Source organism: Astatotilapia calliptera, chromosome 10 (genome assembly GCF_900246225.1).
Source record: "Astatotilapia calliptera chromosome 10, fAstCal1.2, whole genome shotgun sequence".
Classification (NCBI taxonomy): Eukaryota; Metazoa; Chordata; class Actinopteri; order Cichliformes; family Cichlidae; genus Astatotilapia; species Astatotilapia calliptera.
Window position 1 is genome coordinate 32,449,934 of NC_039311.1, and position 18,936 is coordinate 32,468,869.

The following is an 18,936-nucleotide window of genomic DNA, read 5'->3' on the forward strand; positions in this document are numbered from 1 at the left end:
TCCAGCCCTAACTATATGCTTTAGCAAAAAGGAAAGTTTGAAGCCTAATCTTGAAAGTAGAGATAGTGTCTGTCTCCCGAATCCAAACTGGAAGCTGGTTCCACAAAAGAGGGGCCTGCAAACTGAAGGCTCTGCCTCCCATTCTACTTTTAAATACTCTAGGAACAACAAGTAGGCCTGCAGTGCGAGAGCGAAGTGCTCTAATAGGGTGATATGGTACTACAAGGTCATTAAGATAAGATGGAGCCTGATTATTTAAGACCTTGTATTTGAGGAGCAGGATTTTGAATTCAATTCTGGATTTAACAGGAAGCCAAAACAGGAGAAATATGTTCTCTCTTTCTAGTCCCTGTCAGGACTCTTGCTGCAGCATTTTGGATTAGCTGAAGGCTTTTCAGGGAGTTTTTAGGACTTCCTGATAATAATGAATTACAGTAGTCCAGCCTGGAAGTAATAAATGCATGAACTAGTTTTTCAGCGTCACTCTGAGACAGGATATTTCTAACTTTAGAGATGTTGCACAAATGGAAGAAAGCAGTCTTACATATTTGTTTAATATGTGCATTGAAGGACATGTCCTGGTCAAAAATGACTCCAATGTTCCTCACAGCATTACTGGAGGCCAAGGTAATGCCATCCAGAGTAAGAATCTGGTTAGATACCATATTTCTAAGATTTTCAGGGTCGAGTACAATAACCTCAGTTTGATCTGAATTAAGAAGCAGAAAGTTAGCGGCCATCCAGGTCTTTATGTCTTTAAGACATTCCTGCAGTTTAACTAATTGGTGTGTGTTATCTGGCTTCATGGACAGATAGAGCTGGGTGTCATCAGCATAGCAGTGAAAATGTATGCTATGCCTTCTAATGATATGGCACTAGGGAAAGTTATGAAGGATCTTCTTATGGTGCAATGGAGAAGCTCTTGACACACACTTCACACTTGTCAGGCAGACACCAACTGGTGTCTGGTGTGACTGAGGCCTTACCTGCATTATATTGAGGGGAATGCAGATGTCTGAGGTGAACTGCTGTGATGTATGTATTTAGTAAAATACACAAAGGAAATCGGGATATGAGAAAAAAAAAACATGAAAGGCAGAAAAACGTACTGTAAATATATTTATTTATTTATTGAGAATATGAATCATTTCCCGTCAGTCACAGTCACTGTATTCCTCGTGAACATGATGAACATTTTTTGTCGGACTGCTTTGATCTGCATCCCATAGATAACAGCATTCAGTGCTGGAGGAACCACATGGAACATCATGGAGGCTAACTTCCTTTGGTCTGTCAAATGTGGGAAGCGATGGAGGAGCACCATGACGGTGGATGACACAAACATGATGACGAACATAGTCAGGTGGGTGGTGTAGGTCTGGAGCGCCCGGCTGTTCAGTGTCTTGCTCTTGCTGCTCAGACACACCATGGCGATCCTCAGGTAGGTGATAATGATACTGCCGAGGGAGGAGCCAAATAGGAGGACAGTGTAGCCGAGACCGTAAATGTTATTGATGAGGATGCTTTCACAGGAGAGCTTAAACAAAGAGGCATTGTCACAGAAAGGGTTAAATATGATCCACCTGCAACGTGACAGGCGAACGCTGAGGCCCACGAGGATTGTCACCATAACGAAGATTACTACCCAGGCCAAGACCGACAGCTTCACCACCATCCAGTTGGTCATGATGGTGGCGTACTGCAGCGGGTTGCAGATTGCCACATAGCGATCAAAAGCCATGATCATGAGTATAGTGTGAGAGGCACCTATATAAATGTGAACACAAAAGGCCTGAATGACACAGTCTACATAGTGGATGTACCGATCTGAGCTGGGAATAAAAATATCCCTCAGCATACGTGGAAAGATTGTTGTGGCTCCAAATACATCATTAATGCTCATGTTACAGAAGAGCAGATACATGGGCTGGTGGAGGCTACTATCCAGCGTGATCAGGATCACCAGGACAATGTTGGAAAGCATGGTGAAGATATAGATGAGGAGGAGGAGGATAAAGGTGGGAATGGAGGCATCTGGGCTGACCTGTAAACCTTCTAAGAGCAGGATATCTGAAGTCTGGTTTTCCATAGTGCAGAAGGTTAATTTCAACCTGGAGAGAAGACAAAAAAACATGTTTATTTTCAAACTTTAAAGGGATTTTAAAGTGTTTTTGAAAGCCACTTACAGGCAGAACTTTGTGCTATTAGAAACTGAATTTGAATAAGTTAAATTTGTATTTGAATTTCTCAGATTGAATTTGAATTGCTCAACTTGAATAAAAGCTTCTAAAACAGAATTTGAATTAGCTTAATTTTAAATCCCATGTATTTGTTTGAAAAGGTTCATCACTAAGTTGAAATAGAATTTTATATTTTGAAAATTTAATAATTACATTTGAATTTGTATTCCATTCTTCTTTAAATTTAGCTCCTGAATGATTTCAGTTTCACTTTCCACCATTCAATTTCAGTTCTACAATTCAGTTTTTGTCAAACATCTAGGTCCTTTATGAAAACCACAGAGTAATTGAGTGCCAGTTAATAGAGCTACGTTCTACCTGCGGACGCAGTGTTACAAAATGGACCTGCAGCATCTTGAGCTTGAGCGGGGCACAGATTAAGCATTCAGAAGTCATTCATCATGTCAAATGACAGATCGTATGAACAAAGAGAATTTAGAAATGTAATTATTGATAACAGTAAACAAGCACAGATAGCGTAATCTACAGCTGTTTAGAGAATGAGAAGTGTTGGGGTTTTTTTTTTTCAAAGTTTGCCATTTCAGTGATAGTCTTATATCATGTCTTTTAAAGAAGGATGGAATACAAAAATTCAGTTTCAATTTAGTGATGTTCATTCTCAATCCAGTACACTGAATTTCAAATTAGGCTAATTCAAATTCAGTTTTAGAAGCTTTTATTCAAGTTGAGCAATTCAAATTCAATCAGAGCAACCAACAAGCAGAATTCATGACTGTAGAGAAATGGCACTAGGGAAAGTTATGAAGGATCTTCTTATGGCCTCTAACAGTTGACTCACCTCTGTGCTAGTCCTGCTGGATCTCGTTACAGCTTTCAATACTGGTGCAGTGGTTTAAATCATATCTATTTTTTAAACTTTGATTTAGCTGCGTAAATGGGAAGTCTTCTTCACTGACTAAGATTAATTATGGAGTTCCACAGGGTTCTGTGTGAGGATACTTTGTTTACATTATACATGCTTCCCTTAGGCAGCAGCATCAGAAGACATAGCATACATTTACACTGCTATGCAGATGACACCCAATTCTATCTGTCCATGAACCCGGATAACACACACCAATTAGTTAAACTGCAGGAATGTCTTAAAGACATAAAGACCTGGATGGCCGCTAACTTTCTGCTTCTTAATTCAGATCAAACTGAGGTTATTGTACTCGGCCCTGAAAAGTTTAGAAATATGGTATCTAAGCAGATTCTTACTCTGGATGGCATTACCTTGGCCTCCAGTAACACTGTGAGGAACCTTGGAGTCATGTTTGACCAGGACATGTCCTTCAACGCACATATTAAACAAATATGTAAGACTGCGTTCTTCCATTTGTGCAACATCTCTAAAATTAGAAATATCCTGTCTCAGAGTGACGCTGAAAAACTAGTTCATGCACTTATTACTTCCAGGCTGGACGACTGTAATTCATTATTATCAGGAAGTCCTAAAAACTCCCTGAAGAGCAGATTTCTCCTGTTTTGGCTTCCTGTTAAATCCAGAATTCAAAATCCTGCTCCTCACATACAAGGTCTTAAATAATCAGGCCCCATCTTATCTTAATGACCTTGTAGTACCATATCACCCTATTAGAGCACTTCGCTCTCGCTCTGCAGGCCTACTTGTTGTTCCTAGAGTATTTAAAAGTAGAATGGGAGGCAGAGCCTTCAGTTTTCAGGCCCCTCTTCTGTGGAACCAGCTTCCAGTTTGGATTCAGGAGACAGACACTATCTCTACTTTCAAGATTAGGCTTCAAACTTTCCTTTTTGATAAAGCACCCCCCTTTTTTCTTTCCACATTCACTGATCAAAGTGCAAAACTGAAGTAAATATTCTTCACAAACATGAGCAAATCTTTTTAAATGACGCAGTCCAGAAAAATTTGAAAACTGAGCTTTTGCAATTTGTATTTAACCCCAAACAAAAATGAAGATGGAACACACAAAACTGGAGCTCGAGCCAAAAAGAAATAGCTCAAAATAAAATTTAAATTTAAATGTTAGGTGATAGAAATAGGATCAAAGAGATTTTCCAAAAATTGTGAACTGATGTTCCTCCGGTGAGTCATCAACAGTCACAGACTTGATTTTGAAAACTCAGCTCACATTAGGTAATAGAAACTATTACCCTTGTTTATGAACAATCACAAACAAATGAAAAGTCAAATGGAAACGTCTGGACACATGATGATTGTCAGCTTCTTTTGCTTTTTTTTTTTTTTTAAATAAATAGGCACTATTTCCAAAGCAATTACCAAATGTTCCCTTGTTACTAGAATTAGAACTCCTTAATTGAAGTTTCCTCATGTTGAGCTGTTGTTTGTTCATTGAAATTTTAGTCCAAGTATTTATTTTCAGCAGTATAAAGATTAAATCTTTATACTTATAATTAATTTTCTTTTTGCTGACCACATGATAGATCCCCATTAACCCTTCAAGAGTCAGGGTGAGGTTTATTTTTAGTCGGTTACTAACCAGACATATTTTCAAACTTTTAAAACATTTTGCATGGCAGTAGTTAGTAGTAATAGTTTCTATCAGTAGATTACAAATTTTGATGTTAAACAAAATCCACTCCTAACTCTGGGTAGGTCAACCACCTAAAATTACTGTCAACATTTAATAAGCCCAACATTCTAATATTTGGGTTTGCTTGTTGTTTACTCCTAAAACCACCTTTTACTAATTAAATCACCAGAAATAGGAGTTGAATCAAAAGAGCAAATGAAAGCCATCCTACAATGAATCGGTGGTAGTGGAGTTAAGACATCACTAAATGCAACACAAATAAAACAAAGGATACATATATTTTAGTCTGTAGTAAGATCAGGTAGTGCGTGTGTTTGTGTCTCATACGCACCTCAGTTGACGTGAACTTGCTCAAATCACACTTGAGGCTTGGCTGACATGTTTTTTATAATGTGAACATGCACCCAATGCGCCAGGGTTTGTTGCGTCAGTAAACTCAGATCTGAAAATATCTGTAAGTTCTGCAAACATCTTTCTCCAAGTTTGTACATTTATATTTTTGAATTTAGAAATCACAGAAGAAATTAATTTGAACCAAAAGCAAAGCTTGATTATTACAGGTATTGGGATTTTCAGATCCAAGACCAGCTGTAATTCTGTTGGAAATATTAACCAGTTTTGCCCCAAAGGGCTTTCTTAGCTTCCTGCTTGAAAATTACGTGCCCAAAATGAATGGATTTTAAATACAATGATATTTACAATTACAATTACAAACTCTTTGTAAATGTAACCTATATGTCCACTCACCTAAGAATGATCAAGACAATATTGATAACAACAGAGGGCAATTTATTTAGGGTCTGATGGCAGTTTACCATCGGTGTCCAATACCTTAAAGAATTGCCGAACTGGAGCACATATGTCCTTAACACCTCCTAACATACCCTCTTATACATCAGCTTGACACTGGTACATCAAAAGAAACTTAACCAAAATGTTTACAACCTGAACAACTTACAGTTCCCCTGGAATGTAATGTAAACAAAGAGAAGAAGAAAAGAGAGAAAGAAAAACAATACTTGAATCAATTACCCACTTCTCTGAGCCTGGAGATAGGTGAATATATTATTTAGAGAGTCTTTTCTCAGTCCTGGCCTTGTAAACTGCAACCTCCTCAGTCCGTAATCAGAGAGTGTCTATTTGGCAGTAACCAAAATGTTTTTGTATAGTCTTTGTGAATGAGAAAACAATTGTGATAGCTGGCCAGTAAAATGAAAAAAATGTATGCCACTAATTGTGTACATGGGTGTAAGTACTTCAGTCCAAATACTCGAGGTCCAAAGAAAAATGGCACCAGTGAAACAGCATGACAGTGAGGCCTCTTCTGAAAAAAAAAAAAACGAGTCTCCTCCACCACTGGCAGGAGAATGAACAATAGTATTTTAAGGCTACTGCAGATGTAAATATTCACCACTAGCTCACCATAGTTGCTCTCCGGCACAGCTACAAGCCATGTGAGTTCATAGCCCCTCCTGATAGAGTGTACTACCCCAGCTGACTGTCGTAAAGCAGCCGCAAATCAATAGCAATAAAGAAAACCTCAAAATCATTGCAGAACATTTTATAACAGAACACCCAATATAGATATTGTCATGGTCCTGCGGCCATGACTCAGTGACTTTGTGTTTGTGTTCTTTATTGTTATTACTTTCATTATTATTCATGGCTGTTTTGGGATGGTTTGTGTTTTGGGATTTTAGATACTGGGTTCTGGGTTTGTGCTCCCTCTATTGGTCCCTGGTGTTAGTGTTCCCCTGTCTCGTCAGGTTAATCAGGTCCAGCTGTGTCCCCCACCTGTGTGTGATTTCCCAGTGTCTCTCTGTGTACTTATAGTGTGTGTTTTCCTCTGTTCCTCGTCGCGACGTCTGTGTTCATACTCTGTGAAATCCCCTGCGTGCTCTCCCTGCTGTTCTCCCTTCATGTTCAGGTTTGCCACTCCTTGGTGTAGTTTAACTCCCAGTTTAGTTCATCCTTAGTTCTGTTTTGCCATCTCCACTTTATGTTTGGTATTGTTAATAAATCGCCCTCACGTCTAAATAAGTACTGCATTTGAGTCCTCCTTTCCACTCCTCACACGGCCACTGACCCAAACCGTGACAGTACGACGCGACCACAAGATGGACCCAGCAGCGCTTAATCCGTCTAAGGAGGTCCGGCTTCATCCTCGCCTGGTCCGGCTTCATCCTCGCCTGGTCCAGCTTTCGTGCCTGCATCCTCGTCTGGCCCAGCCTTCGTGTCTGCATCCTCGTCTGGTCCAGCCTTCGTGTCTGCATCCTCGTCTGGTCCAGCCTTCGTGTCTGCATCCTCGTCTGGTCCAGCCTTCGTGCCTGCATCCTCGTCTGGCCCAGCCTTCGTGTCTGCATCCTCGTCTGGTCCAGCCTTCGTGTCTGCATCCTCGTCTGGTCCAGCCTTCGTGCCTGCTACCTCGTCTGGCCCAGCCTTCGTGTCTGCATCCTCGTCTGGTCCAGCCTTCGTGTCTGCATCCTCGTCTGGTCCAGCCTTCGTGCCTGCATCCTCGTCTGGCCCAGCCTTCGTGTCTGCATCCTCGTCTGGTCCAGCCTTCGTGTCTGCATCCTCGTCTGGTCCAGCCTTCGTGTCTGCCTCCTCGTCTGGTCCAGCCTTCGTGCCTGCATCCTCGTCTTGTCCAGCCTTCGTGCCTGCATCATCGCCTGCAGCAGCTTCTTCGGCATCCGCATCATCGCCTGCAGCAGCTTCTTCGGCATCCGCATCATCGCCTGCAGCAGCTTCTTCGGCATCCGCATCATCGCCTGCAGCAGCTTCTTCGGCATCCGCATCATCGCCTGCAGCAGCTCCTTCGGCTTCCGCATCATCGCCTGCTGCATCAGCTCCAGCCCCGCCTGGTTTGGCTTCAGCGGGTCCAGCCTCTTCCTTCTCCTCGTCTGTGCCTGGTTCCACTGTTGGCACACCACCATCCGGTCCGCGTCTGGCACCTCATCTTCATTGGCTGTTTTCTAGGCTGCTGGCTAGTCGTCATCGCCGTCGTGGCCGCCCTCCTAAACGAGGTTGTTGCCGCCACGGCCTCCTTCGTGGACGGCCTCCTGAACTCTTTACGCGCCGCCACGGCCTCCTTCGTGGACGGCCTCCTGAACTTTTTGCGCGCCGCCACGACCTTCTTCGTGGCCGGCCTCCTGAACTTTTTACGCGCCGCCACGGCCTTCTTCGTGGACGGCCTCCTGAACTGTCCCATCCTGGCCTCCTGTGCTATCGGGCCCCAGGCCGGCCACCTGCACTGTGCTTCGGACACTGTGCTTTGTGAACCAGCCGCTCCATGGTCTTCATCAGGTGGGATGTCAGAGCCACCAGCCTATAGCTGTTGAGGTCCTTGGGGCGTGAGGTCTTTGGCACTGGTACAACACAGGAGGTTTTCAAGAGTTGTGGGATTCTCCCCAGCCTCAGGCTCAGGTTGAAGAGGTTCTCCATCACCCCACACAGTTGGTCTGCACAGGACCTGACGACCCTTGAGCTCATGCCATCTGAACCCCCTGCCTTCTTGGCTTTAATCCTCCCCAGTTCCCTTCTAACCTGGGTTGTTGAGAGAGACAGGCTGGAGCCTTGTGTTGAGTGTGTATTGGATGCTGTTGTTGGGGGTGGGGAGGAGTGAGCAGGGTGAGTAGAGGAGGTGTGAAGTGTCTGAGGTGTCAGAGATGGAACAGATTCAGTTCATTTGCCCACTTCACATCCCTCCCAGGCAGAGAGTTCTGATGTTTGTGGCACGAGATGGTTCTAAGGCCTCTCCAGACTTCACCAGAAGCTTGTTCTCCATCTTCTGCCTGTAGCTGTCCTTCCCATTCATTATCAGCTCTCTCTGCCCCCTTTTCAACTCCTCTTTGTCTCTGGATTTTAAGGCCCTCCTCTTCTGCATGAGGATGGCTTTAATTTCTGCAGTCATCCAGGTTGTTGTTAGAGAAGCACCGCACAGTCCTGGTAGGTACGGTGTTAACCACACAGAAGTTAATATAGTCCATAATGCATGTCACAAGGCTGTCAATGTCCTCTCCGTGGTTGTCACAGATCACCTCCCACACAGTACAGGGTGGGCCATTTATATGGATACACCGTAATAACATGGGAATGGTTGGTGATATTAAAGTCCTGTTTGTGGCACATTAGTATATGTGAGGGGGCAAACTCCTCAAGATGGGTGGTGACCATGGTGGCCATTTAGAAGTCGGCCATCTTGGATACAACTTTTGTTTTTTCAATAGGAAGAGGGCCATGTGACACATCAAACTTATTGGTAATGTCACAAGAAAAACAATGGTGTGCTTGGTTTCAACGTAACTTTATTCTTTCATGAGTTATTTACAAGTTTCTGACCACTTATAAAATGTGTTCAATGTGCTGCCCATTGTGTTGGATTGTCAATGCAACCCTCTTCTCCCACTCTTCACACACTGATAGCAACACCGCAGGAGAAATGCCAGCACAGGCATTCAGTATCCGTAGTTTCAGGTGCTGCACATCTCGTATCTTCACACCATAGACAATTGCCTTCAGATGACCCCAAAGATAAAAGTCTAAGGGGGTCAGATCGGGAGACTTTGGGGCCATTCAACTGGCCCATGACGACCAATCCACTTTCCAGGAAACTGTTCATCTAGGAATGCTCGGACCTGGCACCCGTAATGTGGTGGTGCACCATCCAGCTGGAAAAACTCAGGGAACGTGCCAGCTTCAGTGTACAAAGAGGGAAACACATCATCATGTAGCAATTTCAAATATCCAGTGGCCTTGAGGTTTCCATTGATGAAGAATGGACCCACTATCGTTGTACCCCATATACCACACCAAACCATCACTTTTGTTGTTCCAACAGTCTTGGAGGGATCCATCCAATGTGGGTTAGTGTCAGACCAATAGCGGTGGTTTTGTTTAACTTCACAATTCAAATAAAAGTTTGCCCCATCACTGAACAAAATCTTCTGCGTGGAGTTTGTAAGGGTGCCATTTGTGAGTAGCTAATATCCGCCGAAGGGATGTTCGACTAATGCCACTCTCCAGTGACATGCGGTGAGTGCTACGCTGTGGGCTCTTGCTGAATGAAGCTAGGACAGCCACTGATGTTTCTTCATTAGTGACAGTTTTCTTGCCTCCACTTTTGGCAAATCCAACACTGAACCAGTTTCATGAAACTTAGCAAGCAGTTTGCTAACTGTAGCATGGGAGATGGGTGGTCTCGTAGGGTGTCTTGCATTGAAATCTGCTGCAATGACCCGGTTACTGCGTTCACCAGATATAAACACAATTTCAATCCGCTCCTCACGTGTTAACCTCTTCAACATGTCAATGGTTGTGAACAAAGAGAAACTTGACATTAACAATAACTTTGATGTGTCACATGGCCCTCTTCCTATTGAAAAAACAAAAGTTGTATCCAAGATGGCCGACTTCTAAATGGCCACCATGGTCACCACCCATCTTGAGGAGTTTGCCCCCTCACATATACTAATGTGCCATAAACAGGACTTTAATATCACCAACCATTTCCATGTTATTACGGTGTATCCATATAAATGGCCCACCCTGTAGACTCCAAACAGTCCTTAAGAGCCTCCTCGCTCTCCTCCGACCATCTCTGCACTGTGTGTGGCTCCCTCTGCACTAAGGGCTCATACACAGGGACAAGGTACACCAGGTTGTGATCAGATCTGCCCAGGAGAGGTAGAGGTAATGAACTGTATGCCTCTTCAGCATTGGCATACAGTAAGTCCAGTGTTTTATTGTCTCTGGTTGGGCATGCCACGTACTGGGTGAAGGTGGGCAGCGTGGAGTTCAGTGAGGCATGATTAAAGTCCCCTGATATTAAAAGAAGGGCTCTCTGAGATGACAACAGAGTGGAAAGAGTCACAGGCTGCATCCGCGTTGGCCGAAGGGGGAACATACGCTGTTATCGCAATAACATGTGAGAATTCCCTGGGGATGTAGTACAGACGCATGCTAATGGCTAACAGCTCGATGTCTCTGTGGCAGAGTTGTTCTTTCACAGTGATGTGCCCAGGATTACACCATCTGTCATCAACAAACACTGCCAGTCCCCTGCCTTTCCTCTTACCGCTCTCTCTCGTCCTGTCCACCCAGAGCAGCTGGAATCCCAGGTAGCGTCACGCTTGTGTCCGGAGTCAGCGGTGTTAGCCAGGACTCTGTTAGCATCATGATGCTACATGGTGTATAATGTCTCCTTCTCAGACGACGGCGCTCCCTCCCAGCACCACACCCCCGTCTTTTCTTCCTCAGCTCGCTGGGAATGTCAAGTCTATCTGCCCGCAGTATCGCTGCGGGACACAGTGCTAACGGCTGATCCCTACTGTAAACAAAGGATCCATGTGCTGGGTCCCCAAACACAGGTGAAAAAAGTGGAAAAAAAACAGAGAAAAACGACTAAAACTAGCACAAAACGGTAGAACATGATTGCAGAGTCTAATTGCTAATACTTTAGTTATAAAAATGAGAAAGACTGAAACTCAGAATGAGCAGAGCTGCTGTAACAGACTGTCACACACGGGGGGCACCGGAAGTGAGTATATACATACAAATTTTCACCTGGCAGGAGAACGAACAATAGTCTTTTAAGGCTACTGCAGATGTAAACATTCCCCACTAGCTCATCTTAGTTGCTCTCTGGCACAGCTACAAGCCATGTGAGTTCATAGCCCCTCCCGCTAGAGTGTACTACCCCAGTCGACTGTCGTAAAGCAGCTGCAAATCAATGGCAATTAAAAAAAACAAAAAGTCATTGCAGAACATTTTATAACAGAACACCCAATATAGCGATATACATATATACTGAATATCACACAATATCAAATAACTAAAGAAACACTGGGTTATATAAACAATCTTGGTTTCAAAATAAAGTTAACACTTTTGAGATTTCTTCACAGGTGTAAATATTGCAGCAGATCTTATTGTGTCAAAGTTACTGAAGCTAGAACACAGAAAAGTAAGTAGAATAGTAGTTCTTCATTTATTTTTTAGCATATAACCTTTTTGAAAATATGCTTTGGCTCACATTTTAATTCAGAAATTTAGTCTTCAACATATAAACATCATCTGTGCTAAGATTTATGATTCTAAAATGAAACAGCAAAAACTTACAGCACTGTTAATCCATGAATGTTAAGGTGTTGCACAGGCCTGTTCAATTGTGGCACACTTTGGACACCATATTTAGGTCTTAGGACTTAGACTTAGGTCCTCCTGCGCCATTTTGCACATTGGGCGGCAAGTGTCCGCCAGCATACTCGATCAGCTGCGGCTGCTTTGGCCTCATCCTATGCAATGTCTATGGCACGTAAGTCATCGATGAAGGTCCTCCGCCATGTTGTATGGGGGCAGCCTGGTTTGCATCTTCCATGGGGTGGGTTACATGTGATGGCGAGCTTAGGCAGTCAATGTGGGGGGGTGACGTAGAACATGACCTCCAAAGAGCACACGCCGCTCAGTCACAATGTCCTGGAGGGGACGTGTGGCAGTTCGACGGTGTACTTCTTTGTTGGTGACGTGGTTGTGGTAGGAGACCTCCAGGATTCGTTTTAGCCATCACTGCTGGGCCACATTGAGTCTTTTGGTGATTCTGGCTGATATTTTCCACGTCTTACAAGTGTAGATCGCAGTAGGTATAACGATGGAGTTGAGCAGGCGAATCTTCATCGCCAGATCGATCTTTTGGGGTAGACCGTGATTCATATCCTCGAGTGCCTGCAGTCCTACCGTAATGGGTTCCTGTGTCATCATGTAACCTATCCTCATGACCTTGGTCTTGTTTCTACTGATCCGTAAGCCCACCTTGGCTGCCTCTTGCTCCAAGCATGATGTCATAGTAGTCATGTTTTTCTGGACATCGGCCAACAAAGCGATGTCGTCTGCAAAGTCGAGGTCCTTCAGGCGTGTTGGTGGTTGCCAGGGTATCCCAAAGCCATCTTGGTCCATGGCACTCCACATAACAAAGTCGATGACAAGAAGGAACAGGAAGAGAGGAGAGAGGATACACCCTTGCCTCACACCGGTCTTGATGGTGAAGAAATCCGTATAGCCGTCTTCTGTGCAGATGCAGCAACTGGAACTGGAGGTAGAGAGTTTGGAATATTTTGACAAACTGCTCAGGGATGCCATATGACCGGGCAATATTCCAGAGGGAATCTAAATGGACACTATCAATGCCTTTGTGAAATCGACAAAAGTAATTGAGAGGCATTAAACTCTGTTCGATGATGGTACGCAAGATGAAAATCTGTTCTATGTATGATTGGCCACTGCGAAATCCAGCTTGTTCTTCCCGGAGTTTCTGGTCCACATGCAGTGGATACTATACATGTTGATATTTGCATTAAAGGCGTGACGGCATGGAGGATTACGTAACTCGTGAGCCCCTTTGCCCCCGGTATCGGGGGCGTTGGGGCTTAACTTAAAAAGACCCGCTCTGATGAAAAAGGGTGTGATACTTGATATTTAATTCTTTTGTCCTCAGATTTTAAAACACTGGGAAAGTAATTCTTAAGAGGCAAAAAAGGAGAAAAACAAATTTCTAGGATTAAGCATAAGGATATTTTGACCTCATAAATATTTGAGCATGCATCTTTCTCTAGTGTGACTGTTAAAAATAAGATTTGCAAAATATTTTTGGTCACAATTTAGCAACCATGAGACATTCAAGAATTGATCTACTTATACATTATCTTTACATTATTTGAAGGTTTCTGTAATTTTGCTTTCCTGCAAAGATGCCATGTCCATTTCCTGCCATTAAGTGTCCAGATACATGAGTTGGCATGCAGTATATTGATTTGTTGAGTCATTCTGATTCAATAAAAGGACTAGATGTTACAATCCCTGATATTGCATTGTTTCAAATGGAGAACGTTTCAGCGGGCCCAGGTCTGGGGTTGAGGGGCTGGTCCTCGGCTTGTCCCCCTCTCTGAAAAATGGGAGTCCACATCTCCGAGGATCTCACCTGGATGACCAACTGCTCCAAGCTGGTCAAGAAGGCTCACCAGCGCCACTTCTTCTTGAGGACTCTGAGGAAGAACCACCTGTCCTCAGACATCCTGGTGAACTTCTATCCCTGCACCATCGAGAGCATCCTGACCAACTGTATAACAGTCTGGTACGGGAACTGCTCTGCCTCGGACCGGAAGGCATTGCAGAGGGTCGTGAAAACTGCCCAGCGCATCGCCGGAGCACCACTTCCTGCCATAAAAGACATCTACAGGAAGCGGTGTCTGAAAAGGGCTGGGAAAATCATCAAAGACCCCAATCACCCATGGACTCTTCACCCTCCTGCCCTCTGGGAGGCGCTACAGGAGCCTCCGGACTAAGACCACCAGGTACCGGAACAGCTTCTTCCCCACAGCTGTCAGACTCCTGAACTCTGCCTCCTGACATCTGACCCACGTTAACACATGGACTGAACATACACACATCCACAATGGACAACTGTACCCTCAAACACACAATAATAACATGGACTGAACCACCACTCACAACCACTAGCACTTTATAGCCTCTGTAGAAACTATCTACACCCTCACTTATCTTAACTGCACTACTGTATAGCTCTGTGTAAATAATCATTCTGTACATTCGATAATCTTTAATCCTACAACTGTTTACAACTTGCATAGTTCCCATTTCTGTATAGCTGTATATCTCAGATTCTGTAAAGTTATTTATTTCATATTCTGTATAGTTTTTCATATTTATATCCTGTTCATAGCCTGTACATAGCTTGTACTTACTACAGCCTGTACATACTTATAGTTATAGAATATTCACAACATACTTCATACCGTGTACATTATAACATAATAGACCCATTTCTGTAATATACTCACATATCTATATTATTGCTAATATATATTGTAATATATCTATATCACTAAAGCACTTCTGGATGGATGCAAACTGCATTTCGTTGCCCTGTACCTGTGCATGTGCAATGACAATAAAGTTGAATTCTATTCTATTCTATTCTATTCTATTCTAAAATGCTGATGGATACTGATGCTCCTCTTGGTTCGTGAAAGGTTGAGCATTGATGTGTTTCCTCTTGCACTCAACTTTCTTGCCTAGACACCTAAGCCCTGGTTGTGTCTCCATGTGTATTTGCCTTGAGTAAGGCTCGTCCTACAACCAACCATTTTTCAGAGAAGAAATAGCTTCAGTGATACATTGAAAGTGGTGTGGATGTGAACCCTATGCTCAAAAAACTTTAAGGGAATTTTTGGTTAAAAAAAAAGAAAGGAAAAGAAGCACAGTAGTTCTTTTTTTATTCACAACACAGGTCAATATTAGGTAATGTAGGTGATTATGGCATCCTCTGGTTACACGAATCATTCTTTAATATGAAAATATGTAATATTTGGCTTTTGTAAACTGTTCTCACAATCACACATTAATGTTGTTGATGATTTAGACCTCAAAGTGTTTTAACTGGTGTTCGCTGCTGTGAGTACAGCTATATGTCCATAATTTCACTGATGTAATTAAAAACTATGTACACATCACTGAAGACACATTCTGTACATGTTTTGCTCCCGTATCATTGTAAATGCCCTTTCCTCTGAAACAAGGCCACAATCTTCTGCCTAATCTCTTTAATCTGCAGCCCATAGATGACAGCATTGAGCGCCGGCAGGGCTACTTCACCCACAGTGCTCACCATCTTCCTGTGGTCGGAAAGATGAGGGAAACGGTGCAGGATGATGATGATGAAGGCTGAGAACATTAAGATGATGTACAGAGTGAGGTGGGTGGCACAGGTCTGCAGAGCCTTGCTATTTATTGTCTTGGTTTTGCTCCGCAAACACACAGTGGCAATTTTAATGTAGGTGAGAGTCACGCTGCCAATGGAGGAGCCCAGCAGGAGCACGCTGTAGCTCAGGCCAAACACGTGGTTGATGACGACATCCTCACAGGAGAGTTTGAAAAGGGAGGCGTTGTCGCAGTGCACGTTGTCTATGAATCTCCTGCAGCGTGAAAGGCGGATCGTGAGACTGAGGAGGATCGACACCATGACAAACACCACCGCCCACGCTGCCACCGACAGCTTTACCACCATCCAGTTGGTCATTATGATGGTGTAGCGCAGCGGGTTGCAAATGGCCATGTATCGATCAAAAGTCATGGTCATGAGTATAGTGTGACACACGCCTCCATAGAGATTAACACAGAAGGCCTGAACGACACAGACGATGTAATGAATGTATCGCTCCGAGTCAGACACATAAAGATCTCTGAGTATATGAGGAACCACTATGGTGGACCCAAACACTTCATTTACACTCATGTTGCAGAACAGCAAGTACATTGGCTGGTGCAGGCTCCTTTCCATAAAGATCAACACCACCAAGCCAATGTTAGCCACCATGATGAAAATGTACACGAGGAGGAGGGAGATAAAGGCAGCAATAGAGAACTTCGGGGTGACCTTTAAGCCCCCCAGGATCAGGATATCTGCATTTAAGCTCTGGTTGTCCATATTTTACTGTGAATATCCAGTAGTAAGTCCTAGTTTATCCTGTACATCCTGTAGTATTAACGACAAACACGACAGCAGCAATGCACAGACAATCAACAGCAATTTATCCAGCATCAGACAACAGAGGCGATCATATTTGTCACATTTAAAAGTTGAATAAAGATTACCAGACTCTTAAACTGGTCTCTTTCCACATCTGCATTATCAAGAAAGACATTTTGAAAGCGTTGCTCTGATAGTTTGGTTTCTAAAGTTCAGAGCTACTGGAACAAAAGCAGGAGACAGCAGACATCCATATTTCTCCCACCCTCCCATAAACCACCGTCCATGCCCAAACATGAAGAAAGTCCCAGACGCTTTTATGTGTTTCATCAGTAGTCATCAGCTGCAGCTTCACATGTTGGCAGGTCAACTGTTGCTAAGCAACTTCCTCCCAAGACAGATCTGTTAAGACGATGATGCACTGAACGATGTGTTTTATATGTGACACATATCCTTATTGATATATGGTTTTTGCCTCTGAAAGCTCAGATGTTCAGTCTTAATTAAAAGAGTTCACCAAAAGTATTGCATTAGAAAGTACAGCCATTTCTATACTCAAAGGTTTTTAGTGAAGATCAATGTAGATTCACTATTGGAGGGAAATCTTCCCAATGGGTTCGGGTGGGTCGCCTTTAAAATGTATGTTTCCATATGAGTTTCAGATGTTTAATGTGAACAACCACCATCGTAACAGGAGATTTATGACAGGAAAGAAGAAGAAGGCGAACAGACACATTTCATCATCTTTAAGTTAAAGAAATGTATTTTTTTCATGTATTATTGTAAATAAAAATTTTACCAACCATCACTCATGTGTTTATGGGTAGTTTGGTTTTCCTAATGAATGTTATTGGGATTGTTAACCATGATAGTACAACTGCTATTTTTATTCTGATCACATAAACCTGTTTTGTAGAATGTTTCCAGGATCTTTTGTGACTAAAATTATTTTCTAAAAATTATCATTGAAAAAGCTTTTAGACAAATTGATATAACACTCCTTTTAAAAGCTGGCACATTCTGGCTCTTATACTAGAGAGCCCTCTCTTATTTCTCTGTGATGTTCATACATTAGTGTGCTCTGTGGAGAGACTAGTAACCATCAGTGCACGATTTTTGGTTATTTGGCATTGTACTGCAAGGGATAACCCTAAATAAAAATCCTGCAGTTAATCTCAGATGGATGCTACGTTTGTGTGTATGTTTTGCAATTTTATCACACTCACTTCTTTATCAGTGGAACAGTTTTCAGGTGTTCTTACATTAGGCACCTTTTCATCTTTTAATATCCACCAGGCTGCATGACAACTGATGCATGCATGCATGTGACTGAAATACAACCTAATTCTAATCTCGAGGTATGGTCACCTGGTGGATGTGAACTATAATTATATTTAAATAAGCATATTTCTTCTTACTTAAATATTTATTTAGATGGCAAAATCTTTCTAAAGTGCAACAGCTTTGACAGGAATTGTTGTATCTCTTTTGGCTGCACACCAGTCAAAAGAGATACAACTGAGTATAACGAGGAAGCGATGCAGAGTAATAAAGGGAATCCCAGTAAATAACATAATCATGCAGACAAAGAGGTAGGTGCTGCAAGTCTTTAACCCTTTAAAGCCGGTCAGAGCAGCACACTCTGTTTTGCGCAACTATTTTTAAATCCCGATAGCACTGCAACCACGTGAGCTAGCACAATAATTTTTTTTGCATATGAAACCGGAGGAGTTGTACTTACATCTGATGCCATCAGCTTGTCCTCGGTCACAGTTTCCTTCCACATATAGCTTTCCAAAAACTGCATAAAACCACTTGCAGCAACAAAAACATAATATTCCAGAAACACGCTTTGCCAATCGATCAGCTGTTTGTTACCTGCCCGAAACCGGAAGTGACGTCATTTTTGCGGAAATGTAGTTTTTTTTACCATCAGGGCCTTATGAGCCTATACTGGTGTTTTTAAAAGTTATGTTTGACTTTATGACTTTCTGTGTCATTTCTGGGATGCTGAGGACTCATATTGCACTGCTGGAAATAGTTTATTTTGATGCATATGCTGTTATTTTTGCAAATTTGCATTTTAATATTTATTTTCGTTTTTCCTGCAATATATAAAAATTGGCGTATTTCAAAAAGAAAACTATGAAGACACTTAAAATAAATTTCCTGTGGTGGGAAACTATTTTGTGCAACTTTTTTGTATTTACAGTTTTGAGGGATAAGCCTCTTAAATTTCTCTAACTAGAAATATATGTTAAAAAACAAAAACAATTTTCAATTTTTTTGTAGTTTATTGCACTTTTTTGCAATTTATGTAATTACTATGCACTTAATGCAGACATATTATTACAATTTGGGCTATAATGGTTGTATTGATGTATAGCAACTTGAAATGCTCCCAAAAATGGCTCCACAGCATGTAAAAATATAATATAAGCTCTGGCGGACTTGGTTCTATGGTAGGTCTTAAAGGGTTAAGGCTTTACTGTTCAAAGACTTATTCTTGCTGGTCACACAGTCCACCGTAATCTGAGTATAGGTCAGCACTATTGTACAGAACCTGTGAACAGGATCACAGTGAAGGTGAGCCCATAGACATTGTTAATAACCACACTGTCAC

General features: G+C 42.6%; 2 protein-coding genes and 1 pseudogene across 2 annotated transcripts; all 3 read right to left on the reverse strand.

Annotated features, from left to right (window-relative positions):
* Nucleotides 1–1,144: 1,144 nt before the first annotated feature.
* LOC113030178 (olfactory receptor 52J3-like) lies at nucleotides 1,145–5,121 on the reverse strand. The gene is made up of 2 exons (XM_026181351.1): nucleotides 5,106–5,121; nucleotides 1,145–2,111 (listed from the first exon to the last, which is right to left on the reverse strand). The coding sequence occupies exon 2, from the start codon at nucleotides 2,087–2,089 to the stop codon at nucleotides 1,145–1,147; it is 945 nt and encodes a 314-aa protein (XP_026037136.1). The 5' UTR covers nucleotides 2,090–2,111; nucleotides 5,106–5,121.
* Nucleotides 5,122–15,332: 10,211 nt separating this feature from the next.
* LOC113030138 (olfactory receptor 4E1-like) lies at nucleotides 15,333–16,271 on the reverse strand. The gene has a single exon (XM_026181303.1). The coding sequence runs from the start codon at nucleotides 16,269–16,271 to the stop codon at nucleotides 15,333–15,335; it is 939 nt and encodes a 312-aa protein (XP_026037088.1).
* A 1,490-nt stretch (nucleotides 16,272–17,761) lies between these two features.
* Nucleotides 17,762–18,936, reverse strand: part of LOC113030179 (olfactory receptor 5AC2-like) — a 2,535-nt pseudogene continuing 1,360 nt past the window's right edge.

What these genes read in the sequence shown, in the direction of transcription:
- LOC113030178 (XM_026181351.1), bottom strand. Translation starts at nt 2,089, where the DNA reads ATGGAAAACCAGACTTCAGATATCCTGCTCTTAGAAGGTTTACAGGTC.
- LOC113030138 (XM_026181303.1), bottom strand. Translation starts at nt 16,271, where the DNA reads ATGGACAACCAGAGCTTAAATGCAGATATCCTGATCCTGGGGGGCTTA.